Source organism: Narcine bancroftii, chromosome 10 (assembly GCF_036971445.1).
Source record: "Narcine bancroftii isolate sNarBan1 chromosome 10, sNarBan1.hap1, whole genome shotgun sequence".
Lineage (NCBI taxonomy): Eukaryota > Metazoa > Chordata > Chondrichthyes > Torpediniformes > Narcinidae > Narcine > Narcine bancroftii.
The window spans coordinates 5,089,848-5,116,726 of NC_091478.1; the positions used below are offsets into that span (position 1 = coordinate 5,089,848).

Below are 26,879 nucleotides of genomic sequence, written 5' to 3' on the forward strand. Positions count from 1 at the left end.
AGAGTTAATTGACAAGTAACCCACCTGAAAATGCCCGAGTACCTGCACTGCATTCCCCCAAATCATTCCCCCGAAGAAAAAGGGCTTTCATTTTCCTCTCAATGGGCAACTCTTTCCATAAAGTGGAGCGACTGCAAGTCCTGGTGTGCAAAGAATGCAAGGTGGACAGGGTGACATGATTGCCCCCTTTGTATCCCTTTGTATCCTTTAACCGTGTGGAGCAGTCGTGCTCCGCACCCTGTTCGCGTTCCCTTGCCTGACAAGCGTGTGTGTGGGTGCTGAGAAGTTTGGTCCGGCTGCTGGTTGCCGTGTCCCCCCCGCCCGCCCGCCCGCCGTGGAGCGACTGCCACGTTGGGAGTGAACTCCAGGGTCAGCTGGTCCTTCCACACCATGACCCGCACTCCACTCGTTCAGCGAGCCGGGGAATTGAGCGCTGCGGGCCACAGACGGTTCCTTCCGGCAGAGGCGCACAGTTTCAGTCAACGCTCGCTCCGACTTTTTAAACAGTTCAAGCTTTCCCCTTCAACACTTGAGAAGTTGTCATAACATTTGCATTTCTCCGGAGGGGGAGTTGCGGCCAGAGAGGCTGTCCTCTTTTGAATGGACCTCTGCCCTTGCTGGAGTCATGCACCCGCGGCTCAAGACCACCCCTCTCCCGGATCAACCCACATTCCGCCTGGACCGCGCCTGTGTCTGGTGCCACGCGACCCCAATTTGAGTTGCAGACAGAAAATGCAAAAGATTCTCTCCGTCAGTCTCTAAACTAGTCCAGGCTCAGGCTTTCACGGTGCATAAATCAACACAGCATGACGGGCTTTGGACGAAGATCTGTCTAGTGTCTAATTGTCCAAGCACGGTAAGCGATGCTGCAGACTCCACACTGCCTTGACATGCCACAACAGTCTCACTTAGAGCTTCATCTTCTCTTTATCTTGCGTTTCAACATCCCTTTCGCTGTTATTGGGTAGAATTCCCTTTTCGTTCGTACACTTCATGAGACGTGTCCAGGTGTTCTCGAAATGTGAGCTTCAACGCGTCCATGTCAACAGACGTGTGTTTGTGGGTCGTGGAGCTGTATCCCAGACATGATCATGTTTAATATTCATGTATAATAAATGACATTTTCTCCACTTTTCTTTGAAACTTTCATTGTTAGTTAATATTCTATTCAATAGCGTGGCGACACCTAAACATTTCGGTTACCTTCATTATTCATCCGTGCTCTGCAGATCCAATTCATCCCAGAAACCTTCTCCGCCCTTGCGACCTTTCTTCGTTGGTGCGGAGTGGAAAATGCACAAACCACATGAAAAGTTCACGACAAATTCATTTCATTGAAATGTGCGATCCGACGAGGAAGGCCATTTCTTCATTCGGTTTAAGGTTGAAATTAGATCTTTCATCGAGTTCTGCCTCGTAAAAGATCCTGTTTAAAGTATTGTTAGAACAGCCACGAAACAAATCTGAAAGTAAGCTTCCACAAATGGATCGATCTGTCGGGAATATTGTTGGTTTATTCAAGGGGGCCGTTTCCTTGATGCTGGATTGAATGGGCAGTAGCTGAAGTTTAATGGTCAGTAGGTGAAGTTGAGTTCCTCGAACTCCAGTCCGGATTGAAGTAAAAATACAAAAAGGAAAAAAAAACTCGAGAAAAGTTCATCTGAGAGACATGTCAAACCCAGTCACTTTTGAGGTTATGTCATCAGTCTTGTGTCTTGCCATTGATCAAGGTTCAGAAAGTGGTCACTTGTGGTTATGTTGTGCCTGCATTTGAAAAAATCATTCTTTGGTGTTCCTTTCTGGATTTGTTACTAGTTCTCCGCATCATGAAATTGTGGAACTATTGACTAGCATTACTTTTTAGCCAAAATATAGATGCGCAGGGCATGAAATCTCTGAGATTTCCAAGATGAACGGAATTGTTCAAGTCCTGAACTCATGAAGTTGCCCCCCTGTTTATTCCCAATGATTCCTTTAGGTGGCGCACTGTCACCACTGGACGAGGGTTGAGAGGGTTGATCGCAATCCAAAAGCGTGGGTAATCATCTTTGATAGCAAGAAGTTCGCCCATCTCTTGTTATTCATTGATGCCATCTGCGTTAAAACGCCAGCTCTAAATATAGGGATTCAATGCGACCCTGTCAAAAGCAAGAAAAAAGCTGTTAAAATACAGATTAAATAGGTTTACCGTTCATATTCCGATCCAATTTCCTACAGCAAATATTGGTGCCCTCTTTTCAAATTAATTTTACTAAGCCAATGTATTAGGATCAAACTTTGTTCGAACTCATAATATTCCTTCCTTCCAAATGATCTGCAAGCAAATACATGCCAGGATGTAATACTGTATTTAACTTTGTCCGTGTTTTCTTTAGGTAAATTACCCTACTGAATAATTTAGAGCTAGTTCAAGGGTAATACCTTTTTGGCAGTTTGAAGTATGCGTGAGCACCTCTGGTTGTTTAACAAATTACTGTCAGTTAAAGGAGCATCTCATGCCTAACAACAAATTTGGAGATCTCATTGACTAATCTTAATCGTGGAGAAGCCCGCAGTGTCTTATTTTATTTCCACTCCTTGTTTTATTGGGACAAACTGCATATTAATTGACTGGAAGCAATCTATGTTCTTGCATTGCCCCCAGCTACGCTTTCGGCAGCCAAACCGCCCAGCTTTCTTTCTTTATTACGATCTGTTGAATAAATGCAAATCGCGGCGTGGCATTACAAAAAGTAAATTGGCAACAGCTTTCCAATCAATACTTCTATTAGGATGAAAATATACCAAATTTTAATGGAATTATTTTTTTTTCGCAGCGCTTATACGCGATTAGAATACGCAGTTTGTTAAAATTGGGGTTTAAAATTTTATCTCTGAATATTTTCAGAACAGTGGATTGAAAGTTTCGCTATTGATACCCAATTGATATCGTCTGCACTCTAGAGTATCCGATTTTAAAAGGTCGTTTTTAACACACACACACACATGCTTTGGCTATTGGAAAAATAGTTTTCTTTGAATCTGTTTGCCCAATTGCAACACAAAAGCCAGTTCTATTATCCAATTTCCCTCCGTGAATTGAACTGAAGCCTCACTCCATCACTGACTATCTCACCCTAGGAATGACATCTGGATTGAACATATTAAATATGACATCAACATCCCAGCGCTTACACTAAAAATATCAGAATGAATTAAACATCAGAACGAAGTGTCTTTCATCAAAGCGTGTTATAATATTTAAAATTAAACAATCGATCCTTGGTGTAAATTTCCTCTCTGAGATCGGGAAGTTAGAGTTTACACAAGGTAGCGAACTTCTTGAGGGGAACAACAAAATAAAGTTGTGCGCTGGGCTGATTGACGAATTGACTCAACTGGATCGAGACCGGCCGTTTCATTGATATTCTTAACCCAGATGCGCAATGTTTGTGTCCCCCCCCCCCCCCCCCACCCCGCGCCCACTCCCCAGCACTCTCTCCCCCCCCCCCCCCCCCCCATGTTCCATTGTCGGAATGGCTCGATCACATGCGCACTTCGGTGATTAATTTAGAGTTTGGTCCTGATAGAGAAAGTTTCTCCTGTCGTGTGACCGAGGAATACGCCAGTGTCCAGGTGTAACCCCGAACGGAGGCGTTTCAGCCGCTCTCTCGACCTTGAGGTGATGCCCCCTTTACAATATACACGTTTGGGTTCTCTCTCTCTCTCTCTCTCTCTCTCTCTCTCGTGGCGAGTTGCACAAAATATGACCCCAGCGTGTTGGGTTGGAAGGGCGAGCTCACTTTTCCAAGGACGGGCTGCTTTATCAAATCAAAGGGGTGGTGTGTTATTTACCTCTCAGGCGAAAAGTGGTGAAAAGTTGCATGTTGTCGACAAATCGTGGTCTCGTGCGTTTCTAAATCATTCATTAGCACATACGAATTGATACCCTCGCCGTAGTAAGTCCAGGGATGAAACTTTACAGCATGTTCGGAGAACTATTTAGAAAGTCGGTTTATTTCTTTCTGTTCACACACACAAAAAGTTGCCGGTCTGGATAGTCATGAATGCGCGGCGGAAACAATGAAAGCTGGAAAGTTGCAGGCAGTCGGGAGCGAAAGGTGAGCACGGCCATGTGGGGTGTCGAGTGTGCGGGTAAAGGGTTGGGGGGAAAGTTGGGTCGGAAATGTTAGTGTGATCACCGGACTCCTGTCCACATTCGCGATGGTCGATGGAGGCAAGATTGATCCCAAAGCCGAGTGTCTGGGCCTCCCGAGGCGGCGCTATTTGTCAAATGTGCACCTTACAGGTTGCAACGCGAAATCAGGGTTCCGCGGAATCTCTGCAAGGCGACTAATAGAATCTATTTTCCTGAGGAAAAGAAGGTCAAAATTCAACTAAGTCCAGTCTGAATGGACGAAAGCAAAGACCCCCAAAAAATCACAGCTCGTCTTGTCATAGAGTCATGCGGTGAACATTTAGGAATTTGGCTCTCTTCATTTAAGTTCTGGCATAACGTCTCTGTGAAAGAGAGGGGTAAACCATTTTAATCGATCAATTCATTTGTGTTTGTTTTATTGTTGATGCGTTAGACGTCCCCGAACGGCCGTTGAACCGTTTCTTTGAGCAAGTTGGGAAATAGATGGCAATCAATGACCAAGTGCCTCACTGGATCGGGAAACGCGCTAAACAATGAGCCGGGTTCGCACTGTCTTGTGTGTTACACGCTGCGGAAATGAACCCCCCCCCCCCCCCAGTCCCCGCTTCCCCTCCCGTTCTCACCTCCCGCTCGACCAGGGCCAGTTCACATGGTCGCCCTTTGTGTCATGTTCACCGCAAGTTGGACGCCCTGTGCTGGTGGGACCGTTTTGTTTCAGAAAGAGAGTTTTTTTAAAAAAAAAGAGAATTAGCTCAGTGATCATGGTTTGGGAGACGTCTACATTTTTTTCAGGAAATGGGGGAGGGGGTAATATCTAAAACCATTCCATTAAAATTGAACAAAGGGTGTCCACATACACACACAAAAAGAGCGTTTGAGAAACGGGGTTGAAGCAAAAAGGCAGAGATTTGGAGAAAAGCAGCGCCTTTGGTTGGCGATTGTGATTTTTCCGTGTGCTCTGGTATGACGGCGGGGAGAGGACAGCTGGCGCGGGGACTGGGGGCTGCCAATGTCCATCTGACTGACTTTGGCTTGACATCTGGGAGACCACTGGTGTGTGGCACGCGAATCGCTTGATGTCGCTATTTATATGCAAATTCTGTGTATCATTCAAGCCTCGCCGTAAATTTACAAAAGGAAGACTTCACATAATAAGGAGGATCGTTACTTCGGGGGGTCCATGACTGGGACCCTGCAAATCCGATCCAATCTCTCTTTGTCACTCCTCAAACTCAGAATCGCCACTCGATAACACACAACTATCCCGACTTCCCAATATGATTTTTTTCAAGCAGACCATTCAAACTATATTTCACTGTCCTACCCCACTGGAGTCAATTTTTAAAATCTCTTCCGCGGGTTCACTTTTTTTTTCGTTCGACCACCTCGCTGGATTGGGGATGGAGCTGTGTCGAAGGTGATAGGCAGGCGGGCGTGTTATGAGCATTTTCATCCCTGGGAACAAAGGGTACCTGGAGAACAAAAAATGCAAACGCCTTGAAACCACGGGAAAGTTGTGTGTTTGAACGCCAGAGTCACTTTATATTGGGATGGGGAGGGGGTGAAGTTTGAGCCGCTTTTGTGCGTCCCTGCCCCTGCAAGAAATGGCAGCGCTAAATTGTAGTGTCAATACGGAGTCGTCACATTTCCCCTCGATTAAATTTGGGTGGTTGCAAACCGTTTGTCAAAACGATAGATTTGGAGTGGGTGATAAAGGTTGTATTTTCCACGCTATCGTCTGGAGCAGTCGTTGCCCAGACCAGATGAGAATAGAAAATGAGCGAAATATATTCAGCCCAAACCCTGTTGTGAGGAACAGCTGATTCCCCTATTCTGGCCAGATGGCTTCTGAACACAGATTTGCATTAATTTTCGCCTAATATCTTCCCCAAAAAATAGCCGTTGCAGCTGCATTTGTTGTCCAATACGTTTTAACACTCTGGCTCCAGCGCGGATGAAGCCTCTGTGAGGGTTTTGCGGAACTTTTCGGGTTGCATTTTACAGGCAGCTTTCAAAGGATTTGGCTGAAACCCTCTTAATTTGGTCATCAGATTTAAATCGCCTCGGCGGGTGGAATCTGGTCTGAGAACACTGCCAGTGACTTGGTGCAAAAGACAGAGATCCGATTGGAAGGAAAACACTGAATAGATTTTAAAATCTATAAATGATTGATACAAGGTGTTCACTTGGACGAGTTCGTGCTAAAAGGGTCCATTTTTATTTCCACGAATGAATGACTCTAACGGAGCTTTGCTTAGAAGGGACTCACAGAATTAAAATACGCTTAAACTCCTCGCAGTTTTCGAACACGACGCTTCAACGAGAAGCTTTTTTTAAACTTTGCTGCAGCTTCTATTTATTTCCCGTTGACATGTAACCGTTGATGTTAGAGCTGGTTTGATAAATCACTGATTCCTACCCCTCGCGAAATAGTTGGCTGACTGTACGGGTTGTTTTCTACACATTTTGATTTTCAGGTCCAGCCTTCGGATTCTGTGGCTCTCTATGGCATTTTAATAGGTCCTGAAGACTAATCTTATTCCTTTCAATCGCCATAAAATAGGATTTTATTAGACTTACGTCTTTAATTAGACGCCAGGAATGTAATGGATTTTGAAATCGGAATAGCAACAGCTTTGATCATTCACTTCTCTGTCGCAATAGCCATTAACCCCCAACACCAGAAAATAGATCTCTTTCTCACCCTCAGCGGACTATTGAAATTCAAGTGTTATGGTGTCCCCTGATAACAGAATTCGGACTTCGATTTTCACCGATTCATTAAAATATTAGCGTCCGTACGGTGCCAATTGTCAAATAAAGGATGGCAGCGCTAATGCGAACGAAGAGAAGGAGCTGATCACTGTCCCTGATTCTTCCCACCAGCCTCCCTTGAGTTTAAAAAAAAGCACGGGGGCAGCCTCCGTCCCGAGGGCCCCCTCCTCTGAGCTCCTATCTGGGAAAGGCTACTTTTAGTCAACCACCCCCCCCCCCAAAAATCGACTTGGGGATCTTCAGGAATTCCTGGTCAGGGAACATCTACATATCATCTCCCTTCAAATCGTCCTGCTCATTCACGGCAGCCCCTTCTGTTGGAAGCCTGAAATGCCCCTCACAATTTGGATATTGATTCAGTGGACAGGTCGAGATCTTTTACTCCGAATCGATCGCATCGGTAGCAGCAATCATCTAATGCAGCATTTTGTACACCACAAATGATAAAAAGAAAACACACTGACAACCACGTAGAAAACCAACCCCCTCTCCCCAACACACACACACACACACACACACACACCTTTAGACGCAGGCACACACAGAATTCAGGCTTGTGATGAATTTGTCCCGTAGATTCCATGCGGGATTTTATTCATTTTCCAGCTAAATAATGCAGTGATCAATAACCATGTGAAGGCAAGGCCGGGGAACATTTGCCGCGCGCTATTTTCTAAGTTTAAAGAGAAACTTCAGCCGCAAGTTCCTGCGACTCGTATTGATCTGACACTGTTCCCCACTTCAGTTTGCGTTAATTTGTGTTTGGAGACAAAAATTCACGTTCCTCGTCTATTTTTGTTTCCTTGAGGATTCATTATGTTAATAACAAGGTCTGTATTTGATTTTATTGGATGTCAACTTTGGGTGCAAGGAAAAGGGAAAAATACACACACACACACACACACACACACACAGACAGACAGTCAGACAGAGACAAAAAGAGGGCAGCTCACGCAGCGGCTCACTCAGGTTGTGGCTGTCGATCACCGGCGTGGCGGCGCTCCGATTGGCTATGCTAATAAGGCCTCCATACATGGCCGCTGTCTCCGCCCCTGCACGTCAGAACCTGTCAGCGCCCGTCCCGGGGGTTTAGAGTTTTGGCTCCCGGGAAAGGATCCATTCCTAGGGGAAAGAGGGCTGAGTTGGTCGGTTTGCATCCATTCTGTGAGACGCTAAAGGCCCTAATCAACCTCTCCTGTGTCCAGGAACACCTCGATGGTGATCATTTTTCGTTTATTTGTCTTTTGGAGCAGGAGAACCTTGTCAGAAGGGGTCGGTTCAGGAGTGTCCTGAGCAGAACACCTTTGATGCAGTGAGCAGGATGACTCCACACTGAGAGAACCACATCAACAAACAACATTTGCTCCACTCTCCCACCCAATTTCCCGCTCGTTGTACTTTTCTGCACCACGGATCACGAGCCAACTCGCGCAGAACTCTTGAAATTGTTGATGTCGCGCCCAGCGAGGAGGCAGCAAGTCTGAGCCCGGCTCCCCTCTCACTGATCATCACCCAGCAGAGCCCCCCTCTCATCGAGTCGCCGTGGGGAAAAGGCAAGGCTCCTCGACATCGCCGCCGCTCTCGCAGAACAATTTGTTTTAATGTTTGGAATTCAGGAAAATATACCGAGAGGTGGGACCACCATGAAAGAGGAGCCGCTCGGAAGTGGGATGAATCCGGTCCGCTCATGGATGCACACAGCTGGAGTGGTGGATGCCAACACGGCCGCCCAGAGGTAGGCAGAATCGGACACGACCTTGCATCGGAGATTTCCTCCTCTCGACCCCCCCCCCCCCCCGTCCCCTCTCAATCACCCCCTCTCCCGTTCCCGACAGCCCGCTCCTGAGCGCGGCCGACCCAGAGATCTCGGCTCTCCCAAACGTCCTTCCCCTCTCCCCTGTCTGCTCGCGAATTCTCACCGAGCCACTGTGTTCTTGTCTCCCCGCAGCGGCGTGGGTCTGGCCCGGGCACATTTTGAAAAGCAGCCGCCCTCAAACCTAAGGAAATCCAATTTTTTCCACTTCGTCTTGGCCCTTTACGACAGGCAGGGGCAGCCCGTCGAGATCGAGAGAACCGCTTATGTGGACTTTGTGGAGAAAGATAAAGTAAGTTGCTCACTGTCGAAATGATTTTCTCTTCAAGTGCACGATCACGAACGAGCCCTAACGGTACTCAAGAGGCGTCCAAACCACGTGGAGGTCTGCTTGTTAGAACAGCTCTCGGCGGCTGAGAGAGAGAGAAAAAATAGCTGCCTATTTATGACATTGTGCGTAAATGTTAGTTTGTGACTAGAGCCGATAAGCAAAATGTTTCCTATTGCTAGAATGCAAGGACTTAACGAGCCAGGGACTGACCTGGCAAGCTGTTAATGATCAACGCATAGATTGAAAGAGACATGAAAAATAACCGCGAACAATATAATTACTCATTTATAACGGTTACTTTCAGGAACCAAATAATGAAAAAACCAACAATGGAATTCACTACAAACTTCAGTTACTTTACAGCAATGGTAAGTGGAATTGAGTTGATCCACAGGGGTGCACCGGTTTTCTTTTTCCGTTTTAATAGGCTTTGGAAATGAGTCGTGAGCTGTCGATGTAAGTCGCTCTTTTTGGGGGGGGGGGGGGGGGAAACAATGATCAAGTTCAACCTGGCTCAAGTGTAAACAAAAAAGATTACAATTTCCATGGCGCTTCTCCTGGCTGCTCGGGCTTTGAGAGGGAGCACGGTGTTGTCCCCACCTCGTTGGGTTTTCATAGCGTGTTTTATTTTAATTTTTGGTGGGGCCGCAATGTTGTAAAAAGTCAAAACACAGGCGGCAAAACCCCATCGTGAAAGTAAAATCGTGCACCCAAAGTATTGAAACACTTCTCCGGGCTGACTTGATTGACGATGAATTCCAGATTTGACGATCCTAACCAAACCATTAAATAGAGTCGTGACATGAGTGGTCGTCGTTTGGGTTCAATTGAATTAGTTGTCCAAAAAGAAAATATAAAAGTATTGGGACCCCGCCCCCCCCCCCCAAAAAAAAAGACCAGCGCTCCCCGGCTCTGCAAATTGCACAGTTCAACTCCACATAAAATTTACAATAAATGTCAAGAATTCATGAATTTCCTGGGATCCCGTTTCTATTTCGCTGACGAATATTTTATTCGCGTTTTATCGCCTATCAGCTCGTTTTATTGCATTCATTACAAGGACACCCGCTTCCATATTTTGCCAAATTAATCGTGTCCTTTAGCCGTGCGACGTCGTCTGCAAACTTGCCTTTCTGTTTTTGAACGACTTGGTTCTCACGACGATTCATCCAGCGCACGTTTCCTTTTTGAAGTGCCGTTCAATTTGATACTACTTTCTTTCCAGGGGTGCGAACGGAACAAGATCTCTACGTCAGACTCATCGATTCAATGACCAAACAGGTGAGCGTGTGGTTTAAAAAAAAACTTTGATTTTGGCCTCATCGTGTTTTATTTCGGCATCAGGAGCCAAAACTGTATCAAATTTCACGCGTTTTAGTCGAAAGACACGCTCTTTGCCGTTTGCAGCATGTTAAATGAATCTCCTCCCTTCAACTCAAACTCAATTTGTTTGCGTTTCGTGAAGTTGTCCCTCAAACACATTTCAGGGTTAAATTCACACGATGTGAAGAAGGGCGTGATTTGGTGATTCTCAGGTCTGGCAGTTGGCGTCTCCATTTGTGCGCGGAGTTCAAGGCGTTCAGGTGAAAAGTCAGCTTGTCCTCGCCCAGTTCCCAGTCACCTCTCAGCCCATTCTCCAGAATTCAGCTCCACTTTTTAATTCCTGCCCAGGAGCTGTCGCTTTGAGCGTGAGCGCCAGGGGTCACGAAGCAACCCATTCCCTGAGATCAGCTGTATTTCTTGATCATCGGTCTGTCATACCTTGTAAATAACATAATTACAGGCAGTTGCTTTATTCAATTATTTAGCCTTGTCTTCTGCAACTTCAAAGAGGAGAAGTGCGGTTGATCAAAAGTGCTGCACGGTCATTAGCCACGGGAGCCGGCTCGTTTACATTTCCAATTGAAAGTCGCCATCTCCCCAATACACTTTGTTTTCCATGACAGTGCGATTTGATTGTCATCAATAAAGAGCAGCATTTAATAAATCGCCCCGATGACTTGCTCAGGCTCCCATCCGCTGACCACCGTTATTTTCCGGCTCGTTCCGTTTTGCACTTTTCGGGCGAGGGGGACACGTTCCGCGCCACACCTTGATCTCATGGAATCAGATCAGCTTCTCCTCGTTCAAATTTCCTAAAGACCTTTGTGATCACGCAGTGATTTGGCGAGTTGGGAAAGACTGCAGCCCCGCACCGATCATAAGATACATTTCTAGTTTTGGAATTAGAGACCTGGATCGAGCCCGGGGTTGACATTGGTCATGAGGAGCCCTCGATGTTATTTCCCACTTGCTCCATTAATTTCCATGGATGAAAAGCCTCCTTCCTCTATGTTTTATTGCCATTTTTATCTGGAAGGGGCATGGTTGCCGAGATCGCCGTACCTTAATGAGGAGGGTGTCTATCCTGCTTCTAAAGGGACTGTTCTTTTAAGAAGAGAGCTTCTTCTCACGGAGTCACGCTTCTTAACTATTTTAATGATGCCAACGAGGCTTTGTAAAAAGGCTAATCTCACTTGATTGATGGAAAACAGCAATGTAACTGATCAAAGAGCAACTCGTTGACTGGTTAGAATTTCTGAAGCAAAATGAAGACAGGAACGCGAAAAAGCGCGCAGGAATGGCGATTGGGAGAGGAAAGAATAGCATTCCCAACTTAGTCATGTTTAATTTTAGTAGCAACCCTCAGAAAAAGGAGCATCTGGACTTGGGGAGGGCTGCTTCTTCCAACGCGGGCAAAGCGAATCTCGTTCGATGAATCGGAAGGGGAGAGACGGCTTGGAGCTGGGTCGGCCGGGCGCGGGGTGCGTCTGGGCGCTGGAGAAGACGGGCTGAAAGGCGAGCGAGGAGAAGGGGAACACACCTCGAGCTCCCACCATCTGGCTGCTGTTAGAACGAATGCTCAATAATTACTCAACCGGACCCACAGACTGTCTTTTTAGAGAGAAAAAAAATCATTGTGTCTAATTGAAAAATAAATACCAGATTCACTCCACAGGCTAGATCGCATGAGGGGGAAACCCCAGCGTAATTTTTGGGGAGGGGATGAGGGTGGGAGGGAAAGTCAAGCGACCCCCCGCCCCCCCAAAAATTCCTGTGTCGCCCTCACGATGCCTTCGGGCTCTGTCCCCTTGCCCAAACCTGCACCTCAGTGGCGTCAGTGCGAGGCGAATGCAGGATTTGCCCCCCTCGCGTCAAATTAAAATTCAACACGACCTGTAATGGATGGCAGGCACTTCTCTCGGCTTTAAACGTGATCAGGGGCCGCCCGAAAGCTCCGTCTGGGGTCTTTCCCCCCCCCCCCCCCCCCCCCCTCTCTCTCTCAACCTGCGCGCACGGGTCGAACGCGCAGAGCAGAGGACCCGAGAACGGGTGGGTGATTTTAGAAATGGCCCGTGTCCAGCTATTGCGACTTTCGGTCACTGTTCGAGGAAACTTTCCAGTGTCAAAAGGCTGATTCTTGTTTCTTTGTTTCAGCCGATTATCTACGAGGGCCAAGACAAAAACCCCGAAATGTGTAGAGTCCTCCTCACCCACGAAATCATGTGCAGGTAAGCGACTTGTGGCGCAGAAGTTGCTTCGTCCATGCCCAGAGTTGCCCACGGTTTGTTCTCCGCTCCGGCCTGTCAGTGCCCCTGGTTGATGAGCCAGGCCAAGTCGCCACTTTCTTACAGCAGCTTCAAACTTTTTTTCTCTCTCTCGAGTTGAAGCCTTTCTCAACGGTAGAACTGGAACGAGGGGCGGCGTTTTAAAACAAAAGTTTCCGTATTGGTGCAATGTTTTCTGGCCGGCGTTGGAACGCTTGGTCATTGCTTCGGCTCGGAACGTTGAGAAGTTTGCCATCCCACATGTTGTTCGTTGCCTAGATTGTTCTTGGGATTGCACTGCACTTTTAGGAGAACCCCCAAAACCAGGTGATCGTTGCCGAACGGGCGAGTGATTCTATGGGAGTTGTTGACCATTCAGTCATTTTATTGTTCTTTTACTCGGTTGAGCCGCAGATAAACCCTAATCTGTTATTGATAAAAAAAAAGAAACTCTTTGTACTTCTTGAGCTCATGTATGTGAGAATTGATTTTGATACCTTTTCTCTAGAGCAGTGATGCATTGTTCATCCTGTTGTTAGATAACGTGCACATCACCAGGATTTGTATCAGAAGAGCAGTTTCCCACCTGGTTTTTTTTCTCTCTAAGTGCCAGAAGAGTTTCACACTGCAAGGGGAATAAAAATAATGCATCCTTGATTTTGTATGCATTGAATGTGAAATATAGTCGCTTGTGAGAGCAGGGCAGTTCAGGAAGTGCAGCCAGAATTTCAGACTACAGTAGCAGGTATCATACTCTAAGGGGCATACTATTCCTAGCTATTATGCTTATTGCTTAATGTCATTTCACTTAAAACATACTGTAACAATGCTAATATACAAAAGCAGAGTTTTCCCTATACTGGGTAATAAATATAAATTACAACCAATAAAGTGAAATTTCTTTATTATCCACCACTGCATGTATTGCAATTAACATAGAAGAGAGCACAGATGTGATTTAAGCTGTAAGTGGAAGACTGTAGACTTTCTTTAATCACTTTAGCTGTCAGATTTAAAAGGCTTTATATACTTTGCCTACCATATGGTGTTAATTTAGCCAATTTAGACATGTAACCATTATACAACTATGATTTTAAAGATATAATCGTGTGTTATATTTGTTACATTCAAATTTCAATTAGATTTCTGAAATCTATGTTTAACAAAGGAATTTTTAAAACTCACAAAAGGGGCATACCGACTGGTATGGTTCCAATTAATAAATGCCCCACAGAAATGTTGGTTGAAGGTGGCATCTTGCATCTTCTCCAGAAATAACAGCTTGACAATTAGAGGTAAACAAAAGCGGAAGCTGTGAAAACCTATTCCCCAGCCTCCTGCCTCTTTCTTTTCTGAGATCAACGTAAAGACAGACACCACAACATGTTTTTTTTTCAATCTTTTAACATTCCCATTATGATGCTTGTTCACTGGCCACGATTGCATCAAAGTTGCAGTCGGCGAGGGAGGGAGGGTGCTAATCTCTTTGAAAACATACTCACCGTTATTTCTTTTACCTACAGCCGGTGTTGTGACAAGAAAAGTTGTGGGAACAGAAATGAAACTCCCTCAGATCCAGTGATTATTGACAGGTATGAATGTATTAATTTTTATTCTTTGATGCCCATTACCCTCAGTCTTGCTTTCAGTTCATTCTGTGCATTGTTCCATTTGTTGTCCTTTTGTGTTACCATCACAGGTGGGTTGACTTGGAAACCTGGTGGCTCACTCTGTGGGGATTCAGTAATTGCTTGTGAGTTGTCAAGGGAAGCAGTTTCATCTGCCACCATGCTCACTGTGAAGAGTATTTTATGCCTAGAGAGTTTTTGGCTTTAAATGCAGTTATGTGCTCTAATGTGTTTCTTAGTAACTCACAGGTATTTTGTGTTACTTTTAGTTACCATTTGTTTATTAGTTACATGTTGTTCCCTTTTGTTAGGAAGCAATATGCCTTACTGAAAGCCTTGTGCCATTAAATTTGTATAACATAGCCGCTGTCACATGTTGAAAGTTACTGCAAAGTACAGGCATGGTAACTCAACTCCTTGGTAGGTTTTGAACAAAGCTCTGGCTTCAGCCACTTTCATGACGGACGTATCTTCTGATCATGAACTTTGGTTTCAATGTCTGAAAATTAAACCAGGAAAGACCCTAAGTTAAGCCTGACAAAATATGCAGGACCAGTGGAGAGCAGTGCCAATGTTTGATTAGCTGGAATAGCTGTTTGCTTAGTGGAGAATGTTAGCTATCTGACAGAGGGGACATCTTTCTTATTAGTAATCAAATAGGGCAGACCAGTTGTTGCCATCACTCTGGGATTGTGTCAGGCAATTGAAGGCTGGTTCAACAGTTTGAAGAACTTGGTGTTTAAAAAATCAATACAATTATATTTATCTTTAGTGTATCTGTCCTAATGGACTCAATGTAGAATTTCTACATGGAGTGCAATTATAAGACACAACATTTTTTTACATTTTATCTGGTGAATATTGCAAATAAATGCACCGAATATTTGCTTAATATTCTTCACTGTCATTGGCTCCTTCATTCCTAACGTCTGGCAGATGTTATAAAAATGATTTTGCATTTATGACTCAGGTTATTATGCTATTTCATTACAGTGGCTATTGAACATTTGTATAGAGCTGATATTATGATGTAATTTAAAGACCCATTAATATTGCACATTTATTGGGTTATCAATAGTGATGGCATTATAACCTGCAGTACGATTAATGTGAAAAAGATGGAGAAAGATGAAATAGTGTTTTCTCATACAATGCATTCAAATTTAAAAACATTAAATAAATAAAACAAATGATATTTTACTTGATGCAATTTATAGGGCAGTTCCACTTGTATATAACCAGAATGTTCCACTTTATAGGGCAGTTCCACTTGTATATAACCAGAATGGTTTATTTGAAGACCGGTCATTTTAGAATCTAAAATGTTCATTGGAAAATATATGTGACTGTGTCGCCTGCCCCCCCCCCCCTCTTTAGTTTTAACACAATCCCATAGTTCTTCATAAAATAGTTACGTTTAGTGGCTAACAAAACTATCGCAAAATGAATCCATGTTCGAAGAATAAGTGCTGTGTAGTGTTTTGGTGATAAGGGTGCAAATATTGAAACTGTATTATGTATGAGAAATCGGCTTCGTTTTTCTAAATTTATTTGAAATACTTAAAGCAAATGCAAATCTAGGAATTCAAAAAGAACTTCATGTTGCACCATTTACCACGTGCTGTAAAGATACAGAAGAGGCTTTAACCAGACATGCAAAGCTCAGATTCTTCCCAGAAAATAAAGAAGCAAGAGTAAATAGTTAGAAGAAAAGTTGACATGTATTGGATAAGCGCTAAAGTTAAGCATTTAGATCTGCATGGAGATATGGGCTCCAAGTCTGCACAGACATTAAAACAAAGTTGAAGTGAGAAACTGCATTTGCAGAGTTTTTTTTTCCCCCTTGTTTTGTTGCATGGCTTAGAGTCCCCTGGTGAGCAATCTCATCACTTGGCTAGTTGGTTCTAAAAGGAATCACAGAGAGCACGCTCTACCAGTTCCTTTTTGCCCTCGGACACATTTAGCAGGTTCTGAACAGATAAGGCATATTTGTCCTCAGGATATGAACCAATAATTCAATCTTGAATTGAGATCTATGACCACACATTTGTTCCAGCTTGGGTCCAAGCAGTGTTCCGTAAATCAAAGCCATTGTCCATCGCTAGTTGGTTGGGGGGGGTGGGGGGGGGTGGGGGGAAGCAGCTTACTGCAAATAAACTGGTCGGAGGAAAATCTTTTGACTGAACTGTATTCAGGGGAGCAGGGTTTTGGGGAGTTGGAGGGATGGGGGTGGTGGTGTAGTGAGAGGGATGAAATAACAGACAGGCTTTGTTATACCTCTGAGCAGGATGAAAATATTTTCATAGTAAAATAATGTTTTCTGGGAAAATAAAAAGAATGTTTTTTTCTTAGGGATGCCCATTTTCTATATCCCACAAATCTAAAGAGATAAATCCTATTTCAGTGATACATTCCGATGGGCTTAAATGATTGCAGGATGCTGTGAATGCTGTTTAAATCAGAACACAATCTGTGCTAAAATAATTCTTCCGTGCTAGTGCAGTATATTTTTTTGCGAACTGCGGAAATTCCTGGAAAGGTACATCCTCCTGCCTTTTCCTTCCCTGTGTGGGTTCCATGTAGATGGATGCAATGTCCAACTGTTGAAAATTGAAAAGACTGATTGTTGAGGAAGACAAGAGGAGGCAGGATTATATTACAATCACAACAGAGCACAGCAATGCTGTAGTGAGAGCTGTGCTGGGATACATTAAATGGGTTCACGATACATTACGGATAGCACACACTGCACAATGTTTCCCGTGGCACCCGTGCAGTCAAATAGCAAGTTGGCATCTTTACTAGTAGTAACTGGCATCCCCTGTAGAGCTGGCATTTCTGTACAGTTCAGGAGACTTATCATTCCAAGTGTGTCCTATTTTCCTGTACTGCAGCCAGACATCTGTTTATCCCATTTTCTCTCTCTTGGAGCGATTGGAATGGCTTTAGTTGAGTGAAAAGTTTAGTCAGGTTTAACAGCTGTTACTGAATTTCAAGCTTGCTGGTCTCTAAAATATTTTCTGTGGCCTTTGGATCTGCATGGTTTTTAATGGTTCTGAAACAATTCATGATTTTTTAAAGTTATTTTGTGTTTGCCAATATCACTGTATGTAATTGATGATGAATACTTTTATAGGTATGTCATTATCAATATTGTAGGATCAAATGTTTTGATTCAACACAATTAATGTTATTTAAGAACCATTTTAAGTTTTTAAGTGATGGTAGCATTAGTAGGCAAAGACTGATTTTTCAGTTTTCTTAGTCAACATTGGTTCCTTTCACTTCCTGTCACAAAGGTCAAAGAAAGCTGACCTTTGCTGGCAGCTTCAGTTGTTGAATAATTCATGTGATTGACTTTTTGTCAGTGCACACAGTTGTGCTCTGGGACATTTTATTCATTTACCTCATTTAAAGCGCCTTTCTGCACCTGTTCAACTATTAATATCATGTAATTTGTGCCTAATGCCGATTTTGCTTAACATTCATTGTATTTCTTATTAGCTATATTTCCAAACGATTATGTATGATTATTACTAGACCCTAGGAACAGTGATGAGTTATTCCCCAGACCTTTACATCTTCTTGTCAGGCTGTTTTCGGAAGCATTGAGAATAAACATTTGACCAATCCCAGCATTTTTGTTCCTAGTCCATATCCAACCGGCAGTTAAAAGATTTTCCCTTATGGCTTTGGAAAAGCATGATTAAACCCTACACTGTGGAAGCTGTACAAATGCCAGCATTTATAAGGTCAACGGTTTTGTTAAAAATGCAATGTAAATTAGAATCTGTGGAAAGGGACATTAAACAAAATTTAATTCATTGTCTTCTTGAATGTCATTTATGTTTTGGCTGAGCCTGGGAATGACAAGCAGGATTTTCAAATTTTAATAATTTTAAATTAAACATTGTTTTGTTATCTAGCACTTAGTACGCTACAGTGTTTGGACAATTAATGCAAAGCAGTGATTGTTGGTGGTTCCCACTGTATGTTTAGAGATTATATAGAAACCTTCTTTGAATGGCATGTTGTCATTATATCTGCATAATATAATTGGAACGACACAGTTTGGTGTTAAGTTTTCCTCTTCATGTTCTCGTGTACGTTAGTGTGTCAATGTTAAAACAAAGGGCAGATAGTGGCTCAGCATTTCATTCTCTAAGCTGTACCTTGTACCAAATAAATTGCAAGTCTTCTGCGTAAACAGTTGTTTCTCTCTTTCCATTGGTGTTCCTGCACATATTTCAAGGATACAGTATATTTCTGATTAATGAGCATGGCAGTAGAAAATACATTTCAGGTCAGGAGAAACTACAAGTGCAGTCTCCATACAAGTGCACAGGTGTGAACATTTCTGCATTATTTATGACCATCTCACATCTCTTGTTCTATAGAGGAAAAACAAAACAATTTTGAGAAGTGCTGTGCTCATTCAGTCTTCACTACTAAATATATCTCAGCGTCTAAAGACTAGAGTGGAATGTCATTGGAAAAAAGCCAATGGGTTGGGGTGGGGTGGGGATTGGGGGTATGGTGGAGATGGAGGGGAGGGCCACAGGGATGGAAGCTTAGAGAGAACGACTGTATAAAATTAGAGGGGGGGGGGTGAAATGGACGCTCATATACAAAGTGATATTAAGACGAGTGCAGTGCACGTGATATGAGCATCAGTGAGGGAAGGGCCAAGCTATCAAAACTGTGCAAAATGAGGAACCTGATAAAAAACCATTCTGTGCTTCTGTTGTACTCTTATCGGGTGATAGTGCCCTAGTCTGTAATTTTGTTTGGAAGCCTTTGATAAATTGCTTTAGGTTATGGAAAAGTCCATCAAAATCCAAACACTGTTATTCCAATGTTACAGAAATGGGTGATTTTTAAAAAAAAAAAATCAGCAAATGAACAAGAATATTTTTCTATAACCTTAAGTGAAAATAAACCATGAAAGTGGAAATGGAGCTGTTGGAACAAAGTTTTAATAACAAACTTTTATAAAACCCTGCATCTGACTCAAAACATGTACTTATTTGCCAAAATGATACATCATTTATTTCCACCAAAGTGTCACAATTTATAAGGAAACCAGAATTGATGGTGACGGAGTGGTTGGAGATAGGTGGGGGGTGTGGCAGAGGATGTGGTATCGTGATGGAAATTCTTAGCTTCAGAGAAGGAGGTTTCCACAGCAGAAGCTAGAACATGACTGGCAGACAGAAGAGAAATCTCAGGGATCTTAACCTGAACTTGGCAGAGCATCCACAGATTACATCAAAGAGAAAAGGGGGTGGGGGGGGGGGGAATCCATCAACAAGTAATGTTTGTGGATTTGAACAAAGAACTGAATTTGTTATTGTCTTTTTTTATACTCTGCAAAGTGTATCGTTGAAACGTAAACTCAAATGGCTTGCTTTCTGTACCCCACATCACATTTTATTAGAGTTGGCCTAGGGTCATTTTTTATATAATACTTAGTGATATCCAAATATCCTGCATATTAAGAAATTTTGTTATTAAGATCTGAATCCCATGAGTAAATTTAGCCAGGGCCAAGGGAAGAAAGGAAACCTTAGATAAGGAGAGTTTGATATAATAAAGTTTGTTTTAACAAAGTTTGATTGCAATTTAGCGTAGAAGTAAACAAAACTAAAATCAACTGTTATCTTTTTATTCCTAATGATAAATACTGTAATGTGGAACAGCTGGTTGGTTTGCTATGGATCATGTTGTGTTTCTCTAATAGTAAATTCGTTGGGAAATGAGTTGAACATATGTGCAAAGGAAGGGCTTTCCATTTGTGTTGTTGTAAGACATGTAGAATGGGCCCAGCTAACGGAAGAAGCTGGCTCCAGCTTGTCGCTGGTGAAAGACGAAACACGGTTACACATCTGGTGAGAAAGAGCAGTTCATTTGCCGAGACAGCTCTCCCTGCTGTAGCTGAAAGAGCTTATTTTGATTGAAACAAAGCAGTGGGGGCTGGGGTGTCAGTTACTACAACTGGATCTACTGAGAAGTCTCAGGGTTCAATAATGAAGACAAACTAAGATTACAGTGTGCAGGAGTTAAACCCCTAAACATCATTTACCCGCACTTCTTCGTTTAATAAATCTAATCTCCTCCTCACAAAAGTTTGCTTGAAAAGGCGCAAAACTTTCAGAGCAACCGGAAAGCAACAATTAATCTGCACCTAAAAAACAAAGTTATTGAAAAGCAAATTGTTAGCTTCAGACTTGGTTCATCTGACTGTGACATATGTGCAGTTAAAGAACTTAATTCGGTTGTGTATACAATACGAACACTCCCCTTTTTAGAACTGAATGCACTGCTGGCACTCTACCCATTCACCCTAGCCATGCTTTGAGGACTTATGACCGCACAGAAGCCTTCATTTAGGCAGGCGACAAAAAGCCCTAACAGTTGGAGTAGGGCTATTAACGCACAATGGGCTGACGCGGGCTCCCATTCTTTCTGATTAACAACCAATAAAATTGAATTGGTTTTGGTATTGTGTGGACTGTCAGGTATGCACTTTGCCAACCAAAATTTGATTAGGATTTCCTCTACCAGTTTATGTCGCCCTTCTGTGGCGCGTATGTCTTGGCTAGCTAGCTATTTACTCTTATCCAGTCTAAATTACATTATCAGCTTTTTCTTGAATGGAGCTGTAACCCTTACTTTTATCCATCTGGAAGAAGATCACAGACAGGACAAAGAGGGAATAATAAAGAATGCGGAATGGTTTCATCAAAACCACCTTTTAAAAAGTGAGATGTTTTTCACAAAGTTTGGTATATTTAATACAAGCGATGAATTAGGACCAGAGCAAATAAAGGTTCGACCTGAAGGACTTAGCAATCAATATTTGTACTCTTTCTTTTATATATTGTAACACATTCTATCTAGGATGAAAACTGTTTAAATTGTTTGTTTAAAATTTTCTTGTTGTCATACTTGCAATGTTTTGACAGTGAGAGAGCGATTTTTCATCAGACTTGGTGACAGCACTCACACAGCAATTAAGTACAATTTAACTTTAGTGCCCAGAGAAAGAGAACATAAAAATGCTCACCCTGTGTTTTTGTGGGGCCTGTTAGTGACCTAATGTTGGGAGATCTATAGTTTGTTTGTTTGTTTATGTCAATTATTTCATTTGGCCTCTTGATTGGCTTTATGAGAGACAGGGCCTGGGTGAAAGTCAGAATGATTTGTGACAGAAGTATGCAAACAGCTGAAAAATATTATAATAAAAAAGTTTTCTCAGGTCGGTGTACATTAATTAGGGGACCCTGCAGCCTTGAACTCCGCATCAGTTCAGTTTTGAATTCTTTTACTCATTCTTCACTTTGTGTATTACAGTTTTTATATAGGGAATAAAACTTAACAATTTCAAAGAACCTGCCTTTCCAAAACTTTAATTGTTCCTTCGACGGTGAAACAGCTTTTGCAAGAGTTCAGAATGAAAGGCTGGCTTTTATATAAGTGTCTATTGTTGCCACTGCACAGGCGCTATATGATGGAAACTATAACATTAATTCTGTTTTAATATAATGGAGTAATTGACTCCTATCTACAAATTTTTGTTTTCAATGTATTGCATGAGAAGAAAAACTTTAAGTAAATCCCGTGGCTCTGATGGACACACAATTCAACACGGGGGTAAGTAATGCAAACCTTTCCACGGATTCACACCCACAACATTTGTTTCAAATTAAAAAAGGTTTGTAAATCAGATCAATATGCTTGGATGCTGCGGTCCCTCAGTGGGATTTCTTGTGTCAGTTCTTCCTCAATATTTGCTTATTGGAAGTGGTGCCAATGAGTGCCTCCCACATCTATTTCCATTTTCAGAACATAGCAATTTGTACTGTGACATTAGAAAGATTGGGTAAGGAAATATTCTGTAGATAGGATTGAACATGCTGCTGGGTCCTGCTGTTTGAGGTCATAGGACACCGATGGATGTGGTGGACAGAATTCATCTGTTACCTCCATGATTTGTGCAATGGTCCATGGCCAAGAGAAGCCCAGAGAAAGGCAAAATGAATTTAACAGTAAGCCTTCTGAAATAATACTGATCATTTATTAAATCAGATGTTCCACTTTAAAATCAATTCATAGGAAAAATAAAAGGAAATTACTTCTGTAAATTAAATACAACACGGTTAGGAATTGTAAGACTTTTATCAGTAAAATATTTAAAATTAATCTGATAAAGCTGTTAAATGATACACAACAGATTTTTAGCTAAATCTCAGTTTAGAGATAATTTTTCATCTTTCAAGTGTGGCATCAAAGTAAACCACTACTCATTTTCCCTGAGAATTCGTTATAATTACTTCTATCATTTTTATGCTCCGGAACTTCCATGCGACTTCTATGAAATAAACGGTATTTCAAAACATATTTTATTCTCATTCATTAAGAGCAGAAGTAGCTAATTTGCAGTGACTTTGTGGGATGATGTGAAAGTAATTAATCGTGTGTGTTTCAGGTCATCCTGTAACCAGAACAGAATTGTCCAATTGGTAGTAATTGTACAGGAGATGTGTGTGAAAAATGTTGAGATGTACAGTCTCATTATGGAAATATGTGCCTTTGAACTTTTGAGTCTTAAATTAGTTTATGTTGAACATAGTCATTAGTTACATCTTGAAGTCCAAAAAGACCACTTAAATTATACCATTGTTCATTATAAATTAAAGACAAACCTGTTGGCTATGTTCATTGTATTATTATTCCCAGGGACTGATTTGCTGGCGAGTTATCTACATTTTGAAGTGTCGGAATCTGTGCTACTCAGTTGAATCATGTGCCAAAGTAGTTTTTTTTAAAAAAATGCCAGTATCATCAATTGAATGTAAAAGCTCTCCACAGAGAAAATTTGTTTTTACTGTTCCATACCTGTCGCGGTGGAATTTACTGGTCAAATTGAGGAAAAAGACTTGTTTAGGTGAAAATAATGATCATAAATAGAGTCATAGAGGAAAGGGAAGGAAAGTGGTGACAGTACTTGCTATCAAGACCTGCAATTCCAAGAAAATATGAGTGTTCTGATCCAGGGAACCAGTAATTATCTTTTTGTGAAGGATGTACAATGGTGCTAGGATGATGAATTGATCACAGATTGGAAGCGTGGTTTAACTGTCATGTTACAGAGATAAGAGGGTGCTCAGGGATTGCTCATTCTTTCTGCTAGTTCACAGCCAGCCAGTTTATTAGCACAAATCCCAAATGTTTAGTAAACTCATTAGGTTCCATCTAATGCTAATTTATCATCATAGATGGAAACATAGCAGTGGAGGCCAGAGAACTGTACAGAAACCTCACGATTTACGGGGCTTTCTGATCAATCACACTCCTCCTCTGGTCGTTTCTCTTTAAAAGCTTTAAACTGTACAGAATGATACATAGGATTAAGCTGTAGCAATCATTTTACGGACCCAGGAGTTATCTCTCAGAAGATGGTTATCAGAAAGATTTTGAAAATACAAACTTAAGCCAGGTGTGGTCCAGTTATCTTCACAGACGGGTGAAGAAATCATTGAGCAGTTTTGCTAGAAGCTCCTCTGCACAGAGGTGCATCTTATTGTGCAAATGTCAATCGGAATATATTTAAACTTTATGTGGTAGTATTATCCACGGAAAAGAAAGCAGGTTTTAAAAGACCAATGCTCTTGGCATTTTCTTACATGTTCTATTGTATTTTGGAGAGGCTAATAACCCTTTTTGCTCTTTGCCAGCACCTGCAAAGATAATGAAATTCCTATGATATTTTGCCAGGTAAAATGTGAATGGCAGAAGGAAAGCTATTGAATTTTTATGGATCTTAATCATATAAAATGAGATTCATGGAGCATGCAGAGAACTGGGCTCTTCAACATTTCCTTTTCCATTGAGGTGCAGTGTCACTGCTCTTTCACTATGTGGTGTTAGGTGTACTTTCATAGTATACCCGGCTCCGCTTCTGAAAGGAAAACTCAAACAACATGAATCTGATTTGACTAACTGTGATAATGAAATATGGCAGAAATTTCCTTGTGCTGGTTCAGTGACAGGAAAGGTCCTGGATGGTCTATATTAATCCATCTGACTTATGTTCCCGTGTCCTGATTCACTTTATGATTAAAACCTGCTGCAGGTTTCTTTGCCAATTGAAATCCGATCTCATCTGCAGTGCAGTTGTATTGATCCCTATTTAACATCAAGGCTCAGAATTGATTGGTATTGATTAACAATAAAAACACTCGGGTGCTTGTCCAGCAGTAAGTCCAATAGTTAGAATGAAAGAGTACTGTGCTGCTACTGTGTATTGAATGGGATAGAGGAGAAATAGTGGTGAATATTAACAAAAACAAAATGTTGTAACTCTTTGGTACAGCAACAACAGAACAGTGTGATTTTGTTTGGAATAACATTATTTCTGTTTTGGCTGTCCCTGTTATTAGTATATTGTGTATTCGTATATACAGTATCACCAATTAAGACTATTTAAATCTTTAAGGTTTTTTTTTATTCTTTACTTGATCTTCTCAGAGGTTGGGCAATAAATTTATTTCCAGTCTCCTTTGCTGCTCCATGACTGGTTCCTCGAAGCTGCATTAGATGTAGTCTCGCTGGCCTAACTTAACATGCCACTCACCTTTAAGTGAGGAAAAACACATCCTCCATTTGACTTTTTTTTTGGAGAACTTGGCAGAAAATACGTTTTATGATATTTGTTTTATCTACTTGAACGCCTAAAAGTCACTAAAACCAATATGGAGTTTTTAAAAAATAGCAACCAATCAGAAACAAAACTGAGTTAGAAATTTTTAGATAAATTATCCCACGCAACAAATGCTTGTGTTTGATTGATTCAACTTTTCCAGTCCTTCCTGGCTACTTTTGGGAACCATCTGGGCTTCATCTACTGTTTGTAAGTATTGGAAGAGGCTGAAAACATCTGATAGAGATTATCCAATGTTAACATTCAGAAGTTTACAGTTATATAATGATCAAACCGCTCCCCACAAAATCTCCCATGAGATATCAATTGTGTGAAGATGTCTTTAAAATATAATGTTTACAAGTCAGGCCTTTTAAACTTGTACTGCATATGCAGGCAGTTGCTAATTTAATTTTGGATTGAATAAGCCCAATTTGCTCTCTGTAATGTTGATTGAGGAATCATTTCAACAAGGCTGTACCCTGTAAGTACTTGATGTTTGTTTGTCTGTGGAAAGCCACTAGAATCCCATCCAACTGGGACTATGAGGTCAGGCATGTCCATAATGAAGAGCAGCCTGACAATATAAAACCGCTGTGGTTATGGTTATTTGTGTAAAAGCTATCGTTTGCTTTTTTAGCAGCAAGCTGAGCCCTACCAAATTTACTCCTCAGGCTATAGAAGCCTGTATGGGATCACTGTCCCTGTGATTTACTCACTGATTAAACATATAATCAAAATGTGTCCATTCTTTAATTTTACTTCCTCTCTCCTAGTTGCAAAATAGCACGATCTTTCTTGAACAAATAAAACCGTTTAAATATTTAAAAAAAAACACTAAGATGCAACAAGGTGCAAACTAGAGCAATGGAATAAAACCCGTTTTTGTTTGTTTGTAGTGTAGTGTACTCTTAAACGATCAGGTACAGTCATAGAGTACTTACGATCAGTTTACAAATTTGGAAGGCTCCGATCCCACCATCGCTATCTGAGAACTTTTCAGCAAATGTGTTAATTTGTGGGATTGTATCAGATAAAACGATCAGATTGTTCACGTCCAGCTGAATCACTAATGTGCTCAAAAAAGAAAGCTTAAATCCATTCTGGTCAATATGTAACCCAAATCGAGGCAATTAAAAATAAAGCACCCACTGAGTTTGGCTAGAAATTTGCAGGCTCTTCATTTGATATATTATTAGATGTTACTTTTACTAATGATAAAACATCACTTCAAGATGAGCCCAATTAACCATATAACATTTCGAGGCCATCCCATACCCAGACTAACATTTCTATTATTGCACAATGTGATTCCTCCATAATCTTCCCTGATGATGTGCTATTTCTCTGGCAGGGTGACTCACTCGGAGATGGAAATGCCAGGGTATACTCAAAAGAGAGACTGAAAGTGGCACTGGATGTCTGCAGCAATGTTTCTGGATCCCATATAGTTTCACAGTTTCATTTCAAATGACTAACATACTATTGCTCACTCCCACCCCACGCACCCACCCCACGCACCCACCCCACGCACCCACCCCACGCACCCACCCCACGCACCCACCCCACGCACCCACCCCACGCACCCACCCCACGCACCCACCCCACGCACCCACCCCACGCACCCACCCCACGCACCCACCCCACGCACCCACCCCACGCACCCACCCCACGCACCCACCCCACGCTCCCACCCCACGCACCCACCCCACGCACCCACCCCACGCACCCACCCCACGCACCCACCCCACGCACCCACCCCACGCACCCACCCCACGCACCCACCCCACGCACCCACCCCACGCACCCACCCCACGCACCCACCCCACGCACCCACCCCACGCTCCCACCCCACGCACCCACCCCACGCACCCACCCCACGCACCCACCCCACGCACCCACCCC

At 42.5% G+C, this 26,879-nt stretch overlaps 1 protein-coding gene and 1 long non-coding RNA gene across 7 annotated transcripts in view; one reads left to right on the forward strand and one right to left on the reverse strand.

The window, feature by feature from the left end:
- Positions 1-350: 350 nt before the first annotated feature.
- Positions 351-9,127, reverse strand: LOC138744101 (uncharacterized). The gene is made up of 5 exons (XR_011345285.1): positions 8,833-9,127; positions 7,879-8,035; positions 5,463-5,610; positions 3,835-4,500; positions 351-2,138 (listed from the first exon to the last, which is right to left on the reverse strand). It is a non-coding gene; the product is annotated as an uncharacterized lncRNA (long non-coding RNA).
- Positions 3,595-26,879, forward strand: part of ebf3a (EBF transcription factor 3a) — a 123,879-nt gene continuing 100,594 nt past the window's right edge. For 5 of the 6 annotated variants that reach the window (XM_069899639.1, XM_069899642.1, XM_069899644.1 and 2 more), the window contains exons 1-6: positions 7,987-8,648; positions 8,862-9,018; positions 9,362-9,425; positions 10,283-10,338; positions 12,535-12,608; positions 14,168-14,236. In XM_069899639.1, coding sequence (XP_069755740.1) covers positions 8,515-8,648; positions 8,862-9,018; positions 9,362-9,425; positions 10,283-10,338; positions 12,535-12,608; positions 14,168-14,236 — 554 coding nt within the window. In that variant the 5' untranslated portion in view covers positions 7,987-8,514. Of the gene's footprint in view, positions 3,662-7,986; positions 8,649-8,861; positions 9,019-9,361; positions 9,426-10,282; positions 10,339-12,534; positions 12,609-14,167; positions 14,237-26,879 lie in introns of those variants that run through there. The other variant, XM_069899640.1, reaches the window with a different exon arrangement.